The sequence below is a fragment of the Carya illinoinensis genome, chromosome 16 (genome assembly GCF_018687715.1).
Source record: "Carya illinoinensis cultivar Pawnee chromosome 16, C.illinoinensisPawnee_v1, whole genome shotgun sequence".
In the NCBI taxonomy this organism is placed as follows: domain Eukaryota; kingdom Viridiplantae; phylum Streptophyta; class Magnoliopsida; order Fagales; family Juglandaceae; genus Carya; species Carya illinoinensis.
The window spans coordinates 9841577-9864212 of record NC_056767.1 but is presented as its reverse complement, the minus strand read 5'-3'; the positions used below and the strand labels follow the sequence as shown (position 1 = coordinate 9864212).

The 22636-nt window shown below is 36.2% G+C and overlaps 2 protein-coding genes and 1 long non-coding RNA gene across 4 annotated transcripts; 2 read left to right on the top strand and 1 right to left on the bottom strand.

Moving 5' to 3' along the window:
* The first annotated feature begins 10216 nt into the window (after positions 1–10216).
* On the top strand, positions 10217–10773 carry LOC122298470. Its single transcript, XR_006239420.1, has 3 exons — positions 10217–10346; positions 10441–10603; positions 10681–10773. It is a non-coding gene; the product is annotated as an uncharacterized LOC122298470 (long non-coding RNA).
* Positions 10774–10928: 155 nt separating this feature from the next.
* LOC122298790 lies at positions 10929–16350 on the top strand. Its single transcript, XM_043108649.1, has 9 exons — positions 10929–10972; positions 11199–11862; positions 11999–12151; positions 12247–12346; positions 12446–12540; positions 13517–13705; positions 13787–13858; positions 14045–14143; positions 15492–16350. Exons 1-9 carry the CDS (start codon positions 10929–10931, stop codon positions 15660–15662), a joined length of 1587 nt encoding a protein of 528 aa, XP_042964583.1. The 3' UTR covers positions 15663–16350.
* Positions 16351–16763: 413 nt separating this feature from the next.
* LOC122298469 (glutamate receptor 2.2-like) lies at positions 16764–21548 on the bottom strand. 2 transcript variants are annotated; one of them, XM_043108221.1, is made up of 5 exons: positions 21165–21548; positions 18987–20323; positions 18558–18870; positions 17744–18150; positions 16764–17645 (listed from the first exon to the last, which is right to left on the bottom strand). In XM_043108221.1, exons 1-5 carry the CDS (start codon positions 21541–21543, stop codon positions 17205–17207), a joined length of 2877 nt encoding a protein of 958 aa, XP_042964155.1. In that variant the 5' UTR covers positions 21544–21548; the 3' UTR covers positions 16764–17204. The 2 variants fall into 2 exon arrangements, with proteins under 2 accessions (XP_042964155.1, XP_042964156.1); XM_043108222.1 differs by having other exon boundaries at positions 17469–17645; positions 17755–18150.
* Positions 21549–22636: the final 1088 nt, after the last annotated feature.

Here is a 22636-nt window from a genome sequence, read left to right as displayed (position 1 = left end):
GTAGAGTTGGTCATGTATTTCAAGTTATGTTCAAGTCACGTTATGTTACGTTAGGGTTTCAGTCCTTTCGTATTCCAGTCACGTTTCATCTTGAGTACATTCAGTTTATGTAGAATACATGGGGCCACAACAACTGTGGAGTATGTATTTTTCATGTTAAGTCAAGTTTATGTAGAATACATGGGGCCACAACAACTGTGGAGTATGTATTTAACTGCATTGTGATGTGTAGAATACATGGGGCCACAACAACTGTGGAGTATGTATTTACACATAGAATACATGGGGTCACAACAACTGTGGAGTATGTATTTTTCATGTTAAGTCAAATTTATGTAGAATACATGGGGCTACAACAACTGTGGAGTATATATTTAACTGCATTGTGATGTGTAGAATACATGGGGCCACAACAACTGTGGAGTATATATTTACACATAAAATACATGGGGCCACAACAACTGTGGAGTATGTATTTTTCATGTTAAGTCAAGTTTATGTAGAATGCATGGGGCCACAACAACTGTAGATTATGTATTTAACTGCATTGTGATGTGTAGAATACATGGGGCCACAACAACTGTGGAGTATGTATTTACACATAGAATACATTGGGTCACAACAACTGTGGAGTATGTATTTTTCATGTTAAGTCAAATTTATGTAGAATACATGGGGCCACAACAACTGTGGAGTATGTATTTAACTGCATTGTGATGTGTAGAATACATGAGGCCACAACAACTGTAGAGTATGTATTTACACATAGAATACATGGGGCCACAACAACTGTGGAGTATGTATTTTTCATGTTAAGTCAAGTTTGTGTAGAATACATGGGGCCACAACAACTGTGGAGTATGTATTTACACGTAGAATACATGGGGCCACAACAACTGTGGAGTATGTATTTTTCATGCTAAGTCAAGTTTCAGATCAAGTTCATGTCAAGTCAAGTTTAGTTCATGTTTCAATTTAAGTTATGTCAATTATGTTATGTTGTATGCTAAGTTATGCTTTAATTACTTATGAATTTGATTATGCATTTATGCTTTTACTGTCATCCATGCATCATTAGCCTGTGTGGAAGTTTTTTGTTAACTTGCTGAGATTTGTAATCAAATCTCACTGTGGTAGTCCCAACTACCATTCCCCCCGAATAGTAGATCTTGTTACAGGACCTGAAGGAGGATCAGGAGCTGACCAACTAGACACAGTCGATTGAACGACGGTGCGTCGTTAATGTTAATATAGTAGTTAAATTACTACTTGTACGATGAAGTTGCATCTCCAGTACTTTTGGATCATAACTATTTTGGACTAGTACTGTGATCTTAGTTATTCAATGGATCTTTATATATGAAGTATGTTTTAAGTATTTGGGATATTTTCAGTTTGGTGTATAGTATTACTAAAGAAAAAAATTATTATCCGCTGCGAATATCACATCTTATATGTCATGAACGGGGGCAGGTAACCTTGTGTTGCATGTCTCGACGCTTCAAATGTTCGTCCGATCCCAAACGGAATTTGGGGGCGTCACATATTGTATGCACCTTTAAACAAGAACTATGACGCTCTTCGGACAATCAAGTCGCGTGTTAGCAACGTGCATGCGATTGGGTTAGACTTTGTCCAAGTAGCGGTCGAGAACATCTCCCGCACACTCATCAAGCCGGGTGTTAGCAACGTGCATGCAATTGGGGCTAACACTCGTACTTAGTCATCAAAGGCTAACAATGCACAAGTGATTGAGATTAGCCTATACCTAAGCAGAGGTTGAGAACATCTCCTGCCCACTCATGAAGTCGGGTGTTAGCAATGCGCATGCGATCAAGGTTAACACCCAAACTTGACAATCAAAAGCTAACAATGTGCTTGCGATCGAGGTTAGCTTTTTCCCAATTAGCAGTTGGGTCCCACCACTCATCTAGCCAGGTGTTAGCAATGAGCTTGCAATCGAGTCTAACACCCACACATGGAGATCGAGGGCTAACAACGTGCATGCAAACGGGATTAGCCTTCACCTAAGTAGCATCCACATTAGTTGGAGGAACCAAAAAAAAAAAAAAAGGCCTTTAAAGGAACAAGAAGGCGAGCAACAAATAACCAGAGGCCAAAAAGAATAGATACACAACGTGGCAAGCCTGAACCGAGCAAACTTGAAATAGGATACTAAAAGCTAACAGATCAACAATACAAAGCAAGACATAGAAGGTCAAATTCATAATAGAATATTACATAACATTGTAAGTGTATCACAAGGGCATAAGCCTTTCAAAACCCAAGACAGAATATTACAAGACAAAATATTTCAAGAACATGATACAAAATAATAGGAGGAACACGCCCAAGCCCAAGCCTAAGCCTAAGGAGCTGAGTTGCTAGCTAGAGGATGGTGAGGCGGCTAGTTCAGGAAAGCATCTGGCATCACATCAGCCCAAAGAGACTTTAGGAAGACTATGGCGGCCGAGTTAGGGAGAACGACCTTCAGATCCAAATTCTTTAAGTTTGCCCCCGTTGTGTTAACAAAAACCTCTTTTACGTCCTCATCCCAATGTTATATCCAATCCGACATTATTGGTCAGAAACTTGAATAGTCGTGGAGAGTTGAGGGGAAAGGTGGATAACCTCATCCTTGGAGGATTTGAGCTCGATGCCCAACTTGTCAACACATTGCTGAGACCTGGCAAGTTTCTCTTTCATATTCTCAGTTACGCACTGAAGTTGGAAGTAATCCCCATCAAATTGTCTTAGCTCCTCCTGAGTATATTTGGGCCTAGTCTTTGACTAGGAAAATTCATCGTAGATGTCATCGAGGTCCAAATAAAGAAGCTGGTGAGGGCCTTTAGCCTTTGAAGCTCTTTTCATGTAAGAAGAGCAACACCCTTTTACTTCCTCTAGATTGGCCTCCAGTTTGTTGCCATGATTGTGTTCTACCTCCAACACATCTTCCAAAAGTGAAGATCAAACTCATGCTCTAGAGCTTGTGCCAAGTCACTCTCCACCCTTTCAAAAGAGGACTTCTCCACAACCAAGGTGCACTGAAGGCTAGAAACCTCGGCCCTTAGGACATCGATCTCCACCTCCTAGATGTGCGAGTGAGAGCCCAGTCAGGTGTATGCATCATCTCATTTTTCCTTCTCCCCCATTGCCCAAAAAATAGTTTGGTGAGCTCCATCCAAGAAGGAATGTGAAGATCGAACTTGGTCCCCGAAACTGGATTAGCAACGAGCAACCTAGTGGGCCAAAGATTATAACCCTTGCAACAAACAACACATATTAGGATTTTCTCGGCCATCCTTTGCATGCACGTTACATGGTTGAGCCTATCTTCCCACATAGTCGAGCTTCGCGCTTGCACATTATGCAGTCGAGCATTTCTCCCTCATAGCTGAGCTCCGTGCTTGCACGTTACGCAGTCGAGCTTATCTCCCACATAGCAAAGTTCTGCGCTCACATGTTACGCAGTCGTGCCTATCTCCTACTTATCTTGCCAAGACATGCTACAAGTTTGAACTTCACGTGGTCGACCCCATGTCTCGCCTAATCCCAGCACGAAAATCTTTTCTGCTTAGCGTGTGGAACAAATGAATAAGGACCAGTTCCCATGATTTGTTTCTCTATGGACTGGGATTGATCAGTTTGGATACATATTTTACTTTTGAAGATTCTCAAGGTCAGCTTCTAGGCAAAATTGCCCTTAAGAATCTTGAGCATATGTTGTGAGGATTTTTGTCACAAGGCCTGAAGGGGTTCTCAGGCTTTGCCCTTCAAAGGCCTTTCACTAGATGACAAAAAAGGAGAAGGGATGTAGAAGTGAGGGTAGGTAAGGAGTAGTGTCGAGTCAGAGGAAAAGAAGGGAGGGGACATAAAGGAGGGTGATGTGACATAAAGGGATGCAAGGGAAGAGATAAAGAGGGGGGGACGATTTGGGAGGATCTTCAGATGGATTCTCGGGATGGATTTGGCTAGGCTTTAGGGGCAGACTTTTTCAACCTCCAGAGATGGGTATCAGTTATGGAGTTGAGACTAGGAAGAGAGATCTATGAAATCTATTATACAGTGAGGATACGAGGCCCTAAGAAACTGTAAATCAAGCTTATTATAGTGGATTCTCCCCTCCCCAAGCCCCCGTAGACGTAGACCTAGAATCGAACCACATAAATCTGTGCGTCTATCACTCTCTATTTTCTTTGCATTTATCTATTGTTCACCACCATGGGCATACGCACAAACTCCATACAACTGCATTGGATCAGCCGAGGGCCACATAGCACCAATCTAGGCCTAGCATATCAGGGGCCCACACAACATCCTTCCAGGCCCAACGCCACCTCATCATGCCGAGGAGGGATCATTCTCCTCTTCCAAACCGTTGTCAACAATGTGCATGGTTGAAAAAATTGTACTCAAACTATCATGGTTGAAGCGAAAATGTATGTTTATACTATCAAAGCTGTCGTATAGTTCCAATTTGAAACATAATTAGTTAAGACTTGAGGAGAAGAAAAGGTTTTGTGGTGTAATTAAAGGAATACATTGCAACTTATATTATTTTGAATTGGCTAGAGAACCCATCCCATGCAGCACTCATGACAAAATAGGATACAATACTTTGAGGGATATTGAAAGTAAAAATAATTAGAAATTTTTCTAAATCAATGGAAAATGAACCATTATGTCGAAAACAATAGTACTACTTTAACCATTGGATCTAAAACATGAATTCTCTATTCTATTCTTGGAGATCAAGCTCGACCATGCAATGGTAGAATATGAGAAAAAATCTTAGGATACAAGAGGTAATTAATAAGGACATGCTATGTATGTATTTGCAGCTACTTTTATTTCTCGCGATTGATATATAGTTGCAAAAAGGCAACTTCTAATGTTTCGGTGCAAAACGTCTGTCGACATTTAAAATCACCATTAAAAAGACTTTTGTGGCGATATATTGTCGAGAGAAATAATATAGTTGGAAAATAGCATGGTTTTATTATTGGCTTTTTTGTAGCGATATTAAATGCAGATAGAGATTTTGCACCCAAACAGTAATATTTTGTCATCTCTAATCACGCTTGTTATATAAATAACATATTTTAAGTGATTATCAGTTTAGTGATTGATAAAAGTAATTGTTTGAAATGTGACACATCAACATCATGTATTATTGGTAATAAAATATAGAATGAAAATTACTAGTTCTCTTCGGAGATATTCATTTGTCGAAGTTATTGGTTGATTAATATAAAATTAGTTATTTGTTGAGGTATGATGTTCTAAGAAATAACATTTAATTAAGCCATTAAGGTCTTTCCCTAAGGTTTTCCCCATGAAATCAAAGCCCTAAAGAACATCTTTCCCAAAGCTCTTAAATCCTTGTCAAGAGTTTAAGCTAGCTACATACACTGAATGCATGTCTTTTCTAGGGAAGAGCATTGGCCGGTTCAGACCGGATAAACCAACCGGACCGGCCATTTTTGGACAGGACCGAATTGGTCCGGTCCGGTCCTGTCCAAAAATGGGAGGACTGAATTCATTCGGTTTGATCAGCGATCTAGGGATTTTTCACTTCGGACAGGACCGGACTGAACCGAATGAATTTTTTTTTTAAAAGAAGTATATATTTTATTTATATAAATAATTGTATAAATTATATATATATATATATATATTACAATATTACATAAGTGTTATATTCTTTAATGTATAACTATAATATATAGTACTAGTATATATTAATATATTAACATATTATAAGAGTTATAGTATAAATTATAGTATATGTATAAATTTATAATAGTATTAGTATAGTTAACTTAATATGTTAGTATTTAATCACTATAACTACATAGAGTATTATTTATATAGTATTTAATATAACTACATAGAGTATTAGTATAAGTACATAGAGTATTAGTAATAAGAATATTACTATTATTTAATATGGTATTACATAGTGTCATAGAGTATTAATAAATGTGTGGGGTTTGAAAAGATATAGTAATACTAGTATATTACATATAATATTACTATTATTACATATAGTTATTAGTTATAGTTTAGTACTAGTGTATTATTAGTTATAGTGAATAAGTTAATAATTAATACTAAGTTAATATTTAATACTAATTTACTATATACTAATAGACTACTAGTATTAGCGTATTACTAATATATATATAATAGTATACTATATGTATATATATTAAATATATCACAATATAATTTCATAAGTATTAAACAAAATGTCATTGGATAATAAAAAAAATTAAAAAAAATGTCTAGGGTGGACCGACCGGACCTGTAACAGCCTGCTAGAAATTCAATGATGAAATTTCTATTGGTTTTAGGAATTCGTGAAGACCCCATAAGTTTTCACGAATCTATTAATCGTATAGGTTTTAGTCTAACCACATAGTTAGTGTTATTACTCACTATGGTATTAAAAGTGTGTTTTTGATTATTGAAGATAGTTAGAAGTGTAAAAATATATTATGATTTGTGCCATTAGACTCGGTGGGTTATTTAAGGTCTTATGACGCAATAACTCTTTTTCATATTTTCGGGCGAAACGTCTGTTCAAAACTGTGGATATTATTAGGTAAAAATATCTTGAGCTGATTTTTGTGGATATTATTTGGGTAAAAATATCTTGAGTTGGTTTTTGTGAATATTATTGGGTAAGAGAGACCAACACTCAACTCTCACTTCAGCCTCATCCTCTTCCATATCTTGTGCATAAATATCTATAGCCACTATCCACGAAATCATCTTCCTTTACACCTTTCATTGAAAGAACACCAAACACTCTCTCGGACGGCTTTTAGGTATTCTTTTGCACGCCCATTTCGAAACTTTTGTAAGTGTTTTATCATAAAGTATCATTCATACAAGTTGTTCCTTTTTGAGTCTAGTTTATGTGGATATCTTATTTGTTCTATTTGAAGATAATTTAGTCAGTAAAATATTATTTAAACTCTATAAAGGTCATTCTGGAAGATAAACTGGAGAATATGTTATATTTTGGAGTTTTTGACTAAGCTAATGGATAGATCTTGGTCCGAAATTTTTATAGATTATTTTTAACACGTGTATATGATTATTGGTTGAGGATTTGTTGCATGATGAAAGGTTTTTATGAAATATTTTCTTAGATCTAGAAACTTAGAAACTGGAAGAGGAAAAACAGTTTCTGTTTTGAGAAAGTTTAAATCTTTGGTGGTTTAAACCTATTCCAATGGTTTTGATAATTTTATTGAAGGATCCTAAGCCTCTTATATACATGTTATAATATTATTTTGAAGATATTTGATGTTAGTTTCAAAGATATGAAATTTTATACAAAGAGATATTCGGATAGGCCAAAGTGTGGATGTTCTTGGCTAAATTTATATTTTGGTTAATTTTTAACCATGTGATCTTGAATTAGAAGCTTATATATATTTTAGGACATCTTTTTAAATCATGTGATAGTTTGGTTTGAAGATCACATCTTTATAAGTCATAGATCAAAAGGTTGAGCAAAATAAGTTAGAAACAAAATTCAATGGAAATAGCATATGAGAATTTCGGCCCTATGGAGTTTTAATAATTGTGATTAGTTTTAAATTTTTCTAAATTGATATTTAAGTTTAGGATAAAATTTACATGCATGTAAATTTTGGTGACTTTTGGAGTTAGCATGCAAAACCCTTAAGTTAAGGGTAAAATGGTCATTTTCTCACATGTAGAGGGTAAAATGGAAATTTTACTCTTAAGTTAGTATTTTTTCATATTTCAAATTATTAGTGATTTAGTTCTAACTTTTAGAATCACTAATTACAGTTCCTCGTGATCGCGCTTGAACTTTCATAAGAAACGCGGAGATCAAGGTAAGTTAGCTTTTAACTTACTAGCAGTTTACTGTGTGCTAAGTAAAGGAACTACAGTGTATGTATGTGTGCTATCATATATGTCATACCATGCCAAGTTATCACATATTTGTCTGTTACACAAAATTTATTCTGTCATGAGTTTCATCTCTTACACAAGATATTTTGTCACTTATTACTATATATTGCAAGTATATCATGTTAAATATGTCATCTATTACATGTATGTCATGTCATGTTCACTGTTGCAAGTATGTCATGTTAATTATGTTTCTGTTACATGTGATATCATGTTATGAAATATTGTGTGTTACATGTTTAAGTCATGTTACGACATAACCCTATCTCAAGTTGGTCTTGTCTTTCAAGTTATGTTCAAGTCACGTTATGTTACGTCAGGGTTTCTGTCCTTTCGTATTCCAATCATGTTTCATCTTGAGTTACATTCAGTTTCGTGGGATTCATAACAACTGTGGCACACGAAGTATGGGGTCACAGCAATTGTGACGCATACACTAATTAAGACACATCAATTGTGACACGTAGAATACATGGGGCCACAACAATTGTGGAGTATGTATTTAAGCAGTTAAAGAATAAGTTTCAGATCATGTTCATGTTAAGTCAAGTTTCAGAGCAAGTTCATATTAAGTCAAGTTTCATATCAAGTTCATGTCAAGTTAAGTTCAGTTCACGTTTCAATTTACGTTATGTCAGTTATGCTATATTGTACGTCAAGTTATACTTTAATTACTTATGAATTTGATTATGCATTCATGTTGTTACTGTCATCCATGCATCATTAGCCTGTGTGAAAGTTTTTTTTGTTAACTTACTGAGATTTGTAATCAAATCTCACTGTGGTAGTCCCAACTACCATTTCCCCTGAATGGTGGATCTTGTTACAGGACCTGAAAGAGAATCAGGAGCTGACCAACTAGACACAGTCGACTGAGTGATGGTGCGATATCAATGTTAATATAGTAGTTAACTTAAATTACTATTTGTATGATAGAGTTGCATCTCAGTACTTTTTGGATCATAACCATTTTGGACTAGTGTGGTGATTTTAGTTGTTCAATGGATCTTTATGTATGAAGTATGTTTTAAGTATTTGAGATAATTTTAGTTTGGTGCATAGTATTACTAAAGAAAAAATTTATCCGTTATGAATATTGCATAATGTTAGATGCATGTTAGGAACATTGCATTTTATATGTCATGAATGACGGCAGGTAACCTTGTGTTGTATGTCTCGACGCTTCAAATGTCCGTCCGATCTCAAACAGAATTTGGGGGCGTCACAGGACCGGACCGACCCGGTCCTTAAGGAGTTTGGTCCAATCCAGGGTGGGAAAACCTTGAACCGAATAGGTCTGGTCCGGTCCACAAAACCTCCTTGGACTGGACTTGACTGGACAGAACTCCCCTTAGTCTTTTCACACAAAGAGATGCAGACAAAGAAATTGAAGGAGACTAAGCCCGTTTTGAAAGTAACTTGATTTGAACTGATATGAATTTAATTCATTTGAATTTTAAGTCGAGTCTAATATTTAAATATTTAATGTTTAAATTATTAAATTCATCTCAATTCAAAAACTCTTTATACGTGAGACTCACAGTCCATTTCAACTCAACATTTCTTTATACTTTGGATCTATAACATTTTTCAACTTCTCATAAATACATCTAAACTCATCTTAGGTAGCTTCTACAAAACTCATTCCATCAGCTTAATTCATTACTATTTATAAATAATTCAATTCATCTCAAGTCAACTCAAAATCCTAACATGCGCATTTAGCCATATTTGAAATGATATGTTATTTGATGGCAACCTTTTCAAGGACTTAACAATTAAAGACGTGCATTAATTTGATGTTGTCATAAAGGAATTAATAGCTGGTATTATTCCGTAATTGAAAGATTATAGAAATTTTTTTTACATCTACCTTGATTTTAGGGGTGTAAATTTTAACCGGCAAATCAGAAAACGGGACCGAATTGGTCTGGACTGGATTGGTTGTGCCAGTTTTAGACCGGTCCGGTCTGGAACCGGTTTCAAAAAATGGAAAACTAGCCAGAACTGATCTAGTTTCAGTTTTGGTCATCTTTAGAACGGACTGGACCGGACCGAACCGATACTGTTTAATATATTTTATTCTCTTGGTCAAGGAGCCCACCTAATAAGAGAAAAAAAGTAAAAAAAGGGAAAAGGGAATGTAAACCAAAAAGAGTTTGATCTTTTGAATTGCTCCTCTGTTTTCTTTCTTTAAAAGGACAGCCCTAAAACGTGATTTCTGTGTCACACATTACATGCATAAGCATTTGGTTCCTTCTCTAGGCCCCACATGCTTTTCACACTTCGTTTGGTTGGAGTCAGTGCATTAGACATCCTCCATTTTCAGTTAGACGTGAAACTAGACTCAGTGTCTTTGTTAGATAAGTTATTATCCCTCTCTCTCTAAGGTACTCATCATGCAGTCACATTTGTGGTCTGAATCCTGATATCCTTTGATTCTTCTTGTTGTGACAATCACTGATGACCCTTTATTGATATTAGTCTTTGTTCAGGTGCTGAGTTTCTATTTCAAATAGTCCATGGAGCCATTCCCCGAGAATACTTTGAGTCTAATTTTTCTGTTCCAGCTGCTGAATTGTCTGTTTGTGTGCTTGACTATCTTTACCAGAGGCTCAATGAAGTGTGTCTAGTACAAGGTGGTGAGGTTGTGACTAATGTTGTGCAACACTGTGTTTGGTATTTGATTTCTTTTGCTTCTCTTTAAAGTTATGCTACTTTCAGGTGGAAGCCAATCAGATGCTGCTTCACATATTTGTTGCCATATATTGAGGGTCTTGATTCGTGGCTATTTGAAGGATCACTAGATGATCCTTTTGAGGAGGTAATTGTGATTAAAAATTTGTTATATCAAAAAGCTTAGAAGGGTTCTATCTTGGATTTACGGACACCTTAGAAGTAGCTCTATACTTTCAAAAATTGATGTCATTTGATGTAAAAACTGTTTCAAAACACGTTTCCTTGGTGTAACAATGTTAGTGGTTGTCTTGCGGATGGAGTTTGTTGCATTGCGCAGGTGAATATAAGGGAACATCACGTTTAACTCCCCATAATATCTTTTATATTGAATTTGTGTATCACATTTCCTGATGTATGCATTTCTGAAATTGAGAATTTGTCTCATGCTTTTTAAGCAGTATTGACAGAGGGTTAGAACGGTGTCCTTTTTTTCCTTATTTCCTCTCTAAATACTGTGTTGATCATTTTTATTCCCTATTGCAGATGTTCTTTTATGTAAACAGAGCAATCCCGGTTGATGAGGCTGATTTCTGGGAGAAGAGCTACCTACTAACCTTATCAGAAATTTTCTTTGTGTCATTAGCAGGTCTCATAGGCCATGGTGATCACATTTCTAGATACTTTTTGCAAGATAACCACTGCAAAACCAACCCATCATTTGATGAATCCTTAGTGAACAAATTAAAAGTAGAACATGGTGGTGGTGAAACTTTGCTACCACGCTTAGAGAAGATTTGGTATAAGTTCTTGGTTGATACATTGCTACAAAAGAGAGTGATCAATTCAAAGTCTGCATGTAAGGATGCAAGCTATTCTCTTGATGCAAAGGAAGAGAATATGGTTGCAGATGTTGGTGCTAAATTGCCTCTCTTGGAATCGTTCTGCACAGAAAATCCAGTTATTACCGTGTGTAAGAAGACCCTTAGAAAGAATATGGATGCCTGGAAAACACTTAACTTGTCTAGAAATTTCTATTTACCACCTTTAAATGATGAGATTTTACGGAAGGCTGTGTTTGGCAACGAGCAGAGATCTTCTCATGCTACTCAAGGAACAAACTATGCTTTTGGTTTCCAGTTTAGTGAATCTGAATATATTCGTTCACAAAATGACACAGAAATGTTGGAAGTGTTGTTTCCTTTTCCTACTCTTCTTCCTACATTTCAGGTACTACTTTATCTTTTTATGAGAATATACATTTCAGGTACTTCTAGAGTGGTAGTTTTCTGTGCAGCTTTACAGTTATAGCTTTTTTATCATTCCTTGCAAGTATTCATAAGACCTGTATGTCATTGGGAAACAGGATGATCTCCATATGTCAGAGCTGTTACCTTTCCAGAATAATAGTACCCTTGCATCAAGAGTTCTTACATGGATCCAAAATGTTGAACTGAGAACTACTCCACTTCCTCTGGTTATTATGCAGGAATGCCTTACTATCCACGCTAAGAAGCAAGTAAAGAGCTAAAACTAGTTTATAGAAATTTAGTTTCTTATTATTGTATGCTTGCAGTTCATATATAAGAATTAATTGACTTCTCTGTGTCGTAGGTACATTATGTAGGCAAGCATATATTGTCAAAGTTGATGACTGAGTGGAGGTTAATGGATGAACTTGCAGTGTTGCGTGCGATATACTTGTTAGGTTCAGGTACTCTTTAGAAAGATGAACTTTTTTCCTGGTCTATGTTTGTTAGTAGACGTCCACAAATTTCTTTTGACATATTTACTGATAGATTGTTACCTTCAGGTGATCTGGTGCAGCACTTTTTGACTGTGATTTTTAATAAGCTGGACAAGGGAGAAACCTGGGATGACGATTTTGAGTTGAATACAATACTACAGGTGAAATTACTCCCTCCAATAAAGTATTTTGCTTACTGTTTGAGGTAGGTTATGTTTACATGAAAGATTTTACAACAGCTATCAACATCACAAAATTACTTTGAATAAATGTATTTTCCTTTATGTTTAAAGAAGTCTGTACAAACTTTAAGAATACTTGGCTGTGTTGTTATTGAGATTCCTTTTACCATAAAAGCAAAATTTTATAAATTAGTTTTCTAACTAATCACTTTCTTGTAAGAATTACACAACTCTTTCTCTCTCTGTCTCTCACCCCTCTCTTGTTCTCCCTCTTGTTTTCAATGAAGTTTGATGGTGTGTTATCTTGCCTGTAATAACCTTGCCTCCGTTTTCTTACCTATCATGTGATCATTTCTCTCTCTTTCTCATTTGGATGGGTTTCTTAAAGTTGGGGATTTTGAACCACTTTCATGCTGAGAGCAAGTGGTTTGAGTTCTTGGTGAAGGGGTCTCTATTTTATGGATAACTGAAAGGAACAGGGGGCAGATCGAACAGTGCCTTCGGGATACTGTGGAGGCACTACCTCAGGTGGAGGGGTCGAAGGAATTCCTAAGAACTTCCTGAGCAAAGCATCCCTGGCTCAAACAGGGCATACCTGGCTCAAAGGTGCTATGGAAGTATAAGGGGAATATAATTGAAATAAACGTAAGGTCAAATTTTCACTGTATATATTAGAACGTTGACACACAGGAAGAACTATCTTTTACCCTTCTTTCTCTAATCCCCATTTGTAACATACTAAAAGGTCGGGATGGAAGGCGAGAGGCTATGACAGTATGACCGCACGGTGCTTGAAGTGTTCCACTCATTTTTTGGGATTTTGTAATTTAGTTTTATTAAATTATTGATTGCACTTAATAGGCGGTATTTATTGGTCTTAGTTGTTGTGGTCAATGTGTTTTTCATTTCTCTTGCTACTTTATATGGTAGTAATTTTCTTGCTAATTGGATATAGAAATCTATTAGAAACTCTGCCGATGGAATGCTTCTAAGTGCTCCAGATGCATTGGTTGTGTCCATCGCCAAAACTCAAGGTGTTGATGGTGATCAACCTAACATAATTACTGTTGCCTCAACCCCTCGAAAAAGTCGTGTTCATAGTTTTGGGATTGATGGCCTTGACTTACTGAAATTCACATACAAGGTTTGTATCATGTTTGGGTTCACTTCATATTATCTTTCATGCCCATTTTATGTGCTCTCTGATCGTCCATGTTTGATGTAGGTGATGGGCTTCTTGCTGAAAGTCAAGCGCGCAAAATTTGCTCTTGATAAAGCTCGGAGGTGGATGTGGAAGGTTAGTTCTCTCTTTTCTTTTCTTTTTGTCCAATGCTATTCTATAACCATTGTTTTTCCTTTTGAGCAGAACATATAATCAAGATGAAGATGCCCAAGTATTTATAACATGGATCAATGTTGACAATTTTTAAAGATCACATGTTTAAGGTTTTCTGATTTATATGATGTTCCAGTTACCTTGCAGAGTAGAGGTACTGCAGAAAGCAACCGCAAGCGCCACTGGTTAGTGGAGCAGAAACTCCTCCATTTTGTGGATGCTTTTCACCAATATGTAATGGACAGGGTAAGGCTTGTCCCACTGTAGTATATGTGGACCTTACTTTCAGGGAAATTCTGTTGCTATTTGCAATCTTTGACCTATGCACATGGACAGAATCCAATGTTTTGATTTGGGATGTTGTACACACGCCTTTAAAATCCAAACAAAGTGCTACTTAGTTTTCATGTTACGATTTGTATTTGTGGAATTTTCTATAATGAGCACGGTTTTTTTGTTTGTGTGCGCTCTATATAAGTTATATATTATAGCACCACCTTGACATGTTATCTTATTTCAATCCTTTATGAATTTTCATTGACTTGTCCTATTTATTTGTTTTTTCCTTTGGTTTTTCACCTCATGGACACAAACTTTTTTATGTATACGGATATGATTATAAATCATTAACTTATTACCTTGGTTGATTTAGATGTTCTGTCAAGAGATTGGCTAAGTGCTCTAGTGGTGTTGCATGGTGGGAAGAAATTGTTTGAAATATGATGGCATAAGTTGTCTAGTGTGACCGCTTGACGTGGATTTTATGCGTTCTCTTAGAACTTGATTTTATGAATTTGTCCTGTTATCCCTGGTGGATTTCAATTCATAATACGTTTTGAGCTTTAGTGAGTGTTGCCATCGGTATAGAGAGAGGTTCCAAAAAATTTTAACTTAACTGGGTAGAAAGAAAGAAAATAAGTCTCGATATCATTTACTGTTTATTACTCATTTTGTATGTTTTAGGTTATTTCCAATCAAAAGCATAATGTTTTGTGGTTGCTTCTTTTTCTACTTTCATAGTTCCTCAAAATTTCAATGGATTCTCCAGACTCCTAATAGAAGCTTATATGTTCTGTGGGTTATGAACTGTGACAGTAGTTATCATACTGTATAAATGGAGTTATAGCACATTGGATTGTTTATTTTTGTTTTTATCCAAATTCACATACATAACTAGAATGAGTTCTGCTGACAAAGGCTACTCTTCAAGCAAAAGGTCCTCTTAAATATGATATCACATTTAAATCAATGCAGTATTGAAAATTTCCTTCAAAAGCTACATAATTTTACAGTGGGAAGTGGCATTTATGATTACATCTTATATTCTTTTCCTTATATTCTTACAACTTCCAGATGTGAGATGGAAGTTGACCGCATTGAGAAACAGTTTGATGATTGCATTGCTTTCCTACTGAGAGTAAACTTTTATCCATCCCAATTCCATTATTGACCCTGTTTATGATGTGACTGTCAAAGTCTGCATCAAAACTGTAGTTTGCTTAGAGTACGATATCTTTTCAACAGGCACGAGTAAGATACGAAAGTAGTTGTACTCACAAAATGGTAATATTATAGTTGGTGATTTTCTGTGCAGGTCCTATCTTTCAAGCTCAATGTGGGTCACTTCACTCATCTGGCAGATTTGGTTATGAGGATCAACTACAACTATTTCTACATGTCTGATGGTGGAAACTTGATGATTGCACCTAGTTCTGAAACTGTTGGTTTGAAACTGGGGAAGGCCTTTGCCCGTAGAACAGACTGATCAAAGCTTTCAAGTATTGTCTTGATGTTGTATCTCATATCATGTTTCAGGACGATAATGCCCTATCTGGAAAGGCCCCTTATATTCCTGTGCTGGTTTTGTTGAGAGAACTATGGGGATGTGAGTGAAGCAGATGTTGTGGCAGCAGCCTTGGACTCTTGGTCCGTACAGCTATCCGAATATTTCACATATAAATTTATTGACGTTATGTCTTAGGTTCTGAGGTTTTTGTTCAGTTTGCTAGAAGATTCTAGGATTCTCTAGTCTTTATTTGGCTAAATGGCTCTGGAAGTTACCCATTTTCCATAGTATGACAAGCACAATTTAATAAGAGTGGAATGAGTGTAGTACATAGCACAACTCGGACTAAATAGGAGAACTGAAAAAAGAAAAAAAAAAGAGAATTTTATAGCTAGCTTTGCACTGGCAATCAAAAGCATCACTTTACAAGCCTCATGCAAACCCTTTATAAAAAAGTAGACCTATTGTGAAAAAGTGGGAAAAAACTCATTTTTTCTTTATGGAATCCTCATTTTCACGAAAGGTTTGTACATTTGTAAGTTGTACCTGTCATTACTCTTTTATGAATTGGCTTGTTGGATTTAGGACTGAGAGCCCTTTTCATATTGTCTAACCGTCGATTTTGTAGAGCAAATGTGAAAGAACGATTGGATCTTTGCTTTTCAAACCTTCAATGGCTATCTCTGTTTCCAAATGCTATTTGCAACATCGTTAGCTCTTTGTCCGATCCTTCTGAATACTTTGTGCTAAAAGCATTTTCTCCTGAAACCTTTAGTTCAAAGAATTTTGGATCAAAGACAAGTCCCGTTTGTTTGTTATTGCAGAGGCATGGCATCAAACTTTTGACTGGATCCCCCCACTTTCTGTCTGTATCAGAAACTCAAAAGTCACTAAAGCAGCTATGAGGCAATGGAAAAGGATCACTTTGGTTCCCTTCATGCTAATATAAAGAAATTGACTCCTCAATTCGATTGACTAATGCTATATACTGCATTTTCTTTATTCTGTCTGTTTGTCATACTATGCTGATGTGTTATTATCCATCAATTACTAGATAAACTTTTATTTTTTAAAATAAAATGTTAAAAAGTTGATGAACAATGCCACATCATCACTAGTATAAGAGTGCAACAAAGATACAATATATAACATTTCAAATTGACTCAATAAATCAAAATAGTGCGATGATTTCCTCCAACAAGTGCAGAATGCCAACATGCACAGAGCATTTCATACTAGCTTCTTATTCTAGCCCCTAAATGACATTGTCACAACTGTTAATGGTGTCAATATCAAAGAAGATTACAAAATTCCTGGTGAACTATTTTCTTGATGTATTTTTGGGGGTTCTTGGACCTCTTGAGTTGGGTTTTCAATTATCTCAACAGTAGTTGGTGCTGGTTGAGATGTTTAACCGTTTGAATTGGGAATACCGTATTCTCTAGAAGGTGTTTCTGAAACTTAAAAGGAAGTAGAGTGGATTTCCGTTTGTGTCGAACAATTTGACTGATTTGATAGGTGTCAAGTGCTTGTTGAGTCTTGACCTGCACCTATACCGTTCAGACTGCCAATGTCTTTTTTGTCTTGCAATGACATTGATGCTTTCTTTCTAAATGTACGCGAGCGAAGGTCTCTTTCAAGGAAAGTTCTTAATATAAGACGAATTCTTCCTAATAATGAGTCTCCTGGGCCAAAGGGTTTGAAGATGTGCTGCCTCTCCTTGTAAAAGAACATAGACACAGAGAAGATGAGAGCTGATAAAGAAGCAATCCCAGAAATGAGAAATAGGCCCCAGAAGCTAGAGAGGCCAAGACTTTCAGAAGAATCTTGGGCATTGGAGACTTCACAATTGGTTTGTTTCTCCAACCATGCACTTTCAATCTCTTTCATTTTCTCTCCTTCTGTCACCTTCAAGATTGCCCTAGAAACATCTGCTACAAGAGGTGAACCTCTTGGGAATACCTGCAAAGTGATAGAATAAAAAGAAACCTAATATGAAGCTACTCTTCTAGCTAACAAACAAACACAAAGAGGAGAAATATGTAAGGAATTAAGCTTACAAAGCCAAAACCATCAGTTTTATAGATTGATGCAGCCATGGTATACTTGGAGCAATATTGTCCTATGAATAGCTTCATGTAAGGGATCTCATCAAAAGCAGCAGCTATACCACCTTTGGCACTTCCTTTAGACAAAAGCTCATCACATTCTTCTATTGAAGTATACTGCTTAAACTGAGATTCCTTAAACGACATTTCTTTTAAGATTCCAAACACAAAAGAACCTCTTTGGTACCCAACCCTCTCCCCATTCTTAATAAGCTGCTTGACCTCAGTAATTGTTGGTTGGAGCTGTTGAACTGTTAGGAGAGATGCCAAACTCGCAGTGTAACTTTGAGTAAGAATGAGCACTACAAATACCCATATGATCACTACAAACCTAGTGCAGTTGTTTATCAGTATCTCCCCTGTAAATTGAATTCATAATGGTCATACAAAAGAACATAATTGTATCATAAATGTGAAGTTAATATCCTATAGAGCTTTGCCATAAGAGTTTCTAAGATATCAATTAGAAATCATTCAATAAAAAAATACTGATATGGAATAAAAGAGAATAATTGGCAATTAAACTGCTAATGAACTGAATATCTCTCAACATTGCTCCTTGATCCCCATTAAACTTATCAATAATGAACTGTCGTAGTCTCATCAAACATATATATGTTGGTGCCTGACAACAAAGGGAACTTCAGTTATCTTTAGTAGCAATATGTCTGAGTTTCTAGAGCTAGTGCTTTGTGCATATAATGGCCTTGTATCTAGTATTTGCTAGTATTAACAATGAAACTAGAAAATTGGAAAGGGGACTTACGTTGTGCGAAAACCATGGTTGAGAAAGCATACCCTAAGCTTGTCCCAATCTGATGTGAGCAAGGCCCACGAAAATCTTCATTTACTCTGTGTTCAAGAAGCCACACCACAAAGCCAGTGAATACGAAGAAACAACCGCTTGTCATCCAAAGGTCCCAACTTAAAGGCTTCAAGAAAACCCATGCATTTTTCCTCCTATTTTCTCTGAGTGGCACCACCATTGATACTCCAGATTCTGTGTATGGCAATGTGAAATCCACAAAGTTGGACCTATTTGCTATGATCGTTATATCGCCTACCACAGCATCAAAGTTCTGTCAATCAAAATATTTACTTCCATTATTCAATTAACAACATTAGTTCTTTCATTTAAGGTTCCAAATTTTATGTGACTTATTAAATTTGTAAGAATCATGAATATTTTACTGACCTGAAGAAATACTTGATAGACCAAATCATCATAAGTACCGGCGCTTCCACCTCCAGGTTTTGCAAAGGGAATGAAGTCGTAGCTAACAGCATATGGTAATGATTCCATTACAGCATTGAAGATGTCAATAGAATACCCAGTAAAATTTGTTCTGTCAGTGCTACGATCATATATGACCTTAACAAATTCACTGAAACCATTCTTCACTGGCACTCCTATTCGTAGCTTCTTTCTATTTGTTGGAATCTCCCAACCTTTAGGGACAGAGGTTAGATCACCAGGCCATATAATAGGTCCCAGATTGTTCTTGGAAGTAGAATATTTGCTTGTGTTCTTCGAATTCATGAATTCCCTTCTGAGTCCATCTTCTGGTGTCCAAACTCCAACCGGTCTTTCTCCATTACCATTCACATTAATTATCTGAAAAGTTGAGGATTGTAATTGCCCATTAAGAAGGTTGAACTCCCCAGCAAGGCCTCTAAACTTAGTATCCTGTATCGCTTCACGAAGTTTTGGACCATCTTGGGAGATCTCAAAACTTTCGAGATCAATTAAGTTGCTTGAAGCATTTGTCTTTTCAACCCCGAGATTTGTAGTCCCAACCTTCTCAACTGCCATGGCTAAAGCTGAAGCGGCATCATAAGCCCACAAGCCAAAAACATTCAAATCAACATCTGTAATGGTTGGGTTGTCTTGTTGGAATTTCGTTTTCCATCGAACTGTAAAACGTTGAAGCTCTTTTGTCTCTGGAACATAGGTCTTCACACCCAATACCCCTTGCATTGAGGCAAGAACTGAACGTTCTTTCGACCCAACAAAGTTGGCTATCCCATTGGTAATGATCCAAACATAACCTTCACTCATCATTCCAATCTCTTTTGCAATTGTGAAAACTCGAGAACTGAGATTATGCGACATGTGCACAATGAAAACTCTAGTTTGCATTGTCATCAACTTGTAAAGTTCTCCACTGATTTCGCTATTAGTGGCCAATGGAGAAATGACACTTCGATAGGGAGCACGAACATCAATATCTTGCAAGGCATCAATCAAGTAAGGTATCATACCTTCTCCATACTCGTCCATATAGATAGGTACGGCTTCCCTCCATCCAAAAGCTTGAATAATTGCACTTATGGCTTTCACTTGAGATGAGTCGTTTTGAGCAATTCGAAAAAAGTATGGACTACGAAGTGAAGTAATAGAAGGGCTTGTTGCTGAGAATGATATGATGGGCACCTGAGATTTATTCCCAAGATCAATGACAAAGTTTGCCTGCATTGAGTTTTGTGGCCCTATGATGGCTTTCACTTCTGTATTTTTTATTAGGTATAGAGCTGTGTTTCGAAAACCAAAAAAAGGAAAAAACATGATTTAGTTTCCATTCACATGTACTCAATGAATAGCCATTGGGAAATCAGGGTAAAGTATAGCACTTTCCAATGCATCAGTCTAAGATTAATGAACTACAAATTAAGTAATGCCAGAGTTTTAGAAAATAGTAACACTACCATGTTATATTAAAACAAAACGTCAAACTCATGATGGCAAGCATCTACAGAATGATTCACTGACTACAAACTATTATCAAATCCTTTAGTAAACTCCCAAAATGTAGCATTCAGTTCATTACCAAACAATAATGCTACCATAAGTTTCGATCAATTTTCCTTGTTTCTAAAATCATAATTTCATTTCTATTATGTTATGTCAAAGAAATATCACAATATTCAACAGTTGGTGGGCTTTACTTTATAGTCGTTAATATTAATAAAAAAATAAAACGAAAAATGAATGTTACGTTTGTTTTTTTTTTTTTTTCATTTCTTTTAGTATGACCTGGTAGTGCCACGTTGTACTGCCACGTTAAGCGGTCCATCTGAACAGTAAACTCAGATGGCCGAGGAGCATTTTCCATATCAAAATTTCTCTTTAAATGAATGTGTTTACAATTAGAAATCAAAGTTTGTTCCTCCTGCATGCGACCAGAATAAAATAAATCGAAAGTAGTTAATTAACATCAAGATAATTATTAATTCACAGATGACCTCTTATTAATAAAGTATTGAAGAGACTAAAGAACACAAAAGCTATATTATGTAATCTATTACTTTTTTGCCTATAGTACACTTCTGTATGAGAGAGAGAGAGAGAGAGAGAGAGAGAGAGATTACGTACCTGCAACAGCAGCTTGGACGACATCATTTCTGGAGTCCCTGGGGTTGAGGACCAGCCTAGTTTTGTAGTGAGTATGAGAGGCATAGAAGTCGGAAAGAGCCATGTTGATGCAACTCAATCCGACCTTCCCATTCCGCCCATCCAAGTCCAAAATCACACCCACATCAACTGGGGTTACTGTCATGTTTTGTGCCTTGGCGGCCTTGATCACAATCCTTTCGGAAAGAACAATGAAGAACAATAGATAACAAGCTGCAATTCTGGGAGGGACGTTCCAGCTCATGATCATGGTTAGGGCGTTTGAATAATGGACAACGACGACACCCGGCACATTAAACTTGGATATTTGTCTTGGATACTGGAAACCTTTGTCTTTCATGTTAAGTCACGAGATACTTATTTGAAAAGTAGGAACGTGTAAGAATGGAAGAATACAAAAACAAACCAGCTAATAATTGAATCTTATTCCAGACGAATAATAATAATAATAATAATAAACTGTTAAATCATTGTCAACTGATCTAGAAGGATAACGTTCCAGTGATAATGCATGGACGTTGCTGAGAAATTTCATATGTGCCATTACAGGGGACAGAAAATAGACAACAATTAAAGTTCAATCGACAGCATGGAGTACATTCATGCAAGCTCATGTTCACAAGTTAATTAATTTGTTGCTGGAAGAAAAAAAGGTGCATAATCTTTTTGATAGAAATTGTGGTGCCAATTTCCTGGTTCAATCTCACGTCAATGCCAAAAGAGAAAAGTATAAAATCTCTCTCTATAAAGTTGGAATCTCTAAAAAAAATAAATTAATAGGTTTTTGGTATCTCATCAGACTAGTCTCATCTCAGGATCAAACATGTAATTTCATTAATCATTCTAAAAATATGTCTTTAATTGTACATCCTTAATCCTTAAATAGCCAACAAAATAGAATACTAATCTAACTAGGAAATAACAATTGCAGATAGAATAAAATTAGAAAATACTAATTTAACTAGGAAAGCAATAAATTAGAAAAAGATAATTATTAATTAAAATCTTCCACTAATTATGGAGCATCCTCTTAATTTGCATCAATTGCCAGCTCTCCTGAAAAACTAGACTCTGGTAAGTTTTGACGAGTGTAAGTAGCAAATAGATGTGGATGTAAACGCTGGACTTCCGATGCTTACAAAAAAACTGATTTTGAATTTGGACGATTTTTCCACTGAACTAAAAACTTGTAATACCCTCATCGACGAGTTGTAACAAATTGGTGATCAAGAACGGAGGCAATCTCATCTCGAGTAGCTGTATTTGTTGGGACATGAAGAGTTAGTGTCTGTGATGCCTCTGGAGCTGGTAATGTGGAAAAAATCATTTTCATCACCCTTAAACTTAGTGAGATCTTCTATGTTAAAAATTGGGCTAATACCAAAATCAAAGGGCAAATCAATGATATACGCGTTGGTGCCCAACTTCTTGGC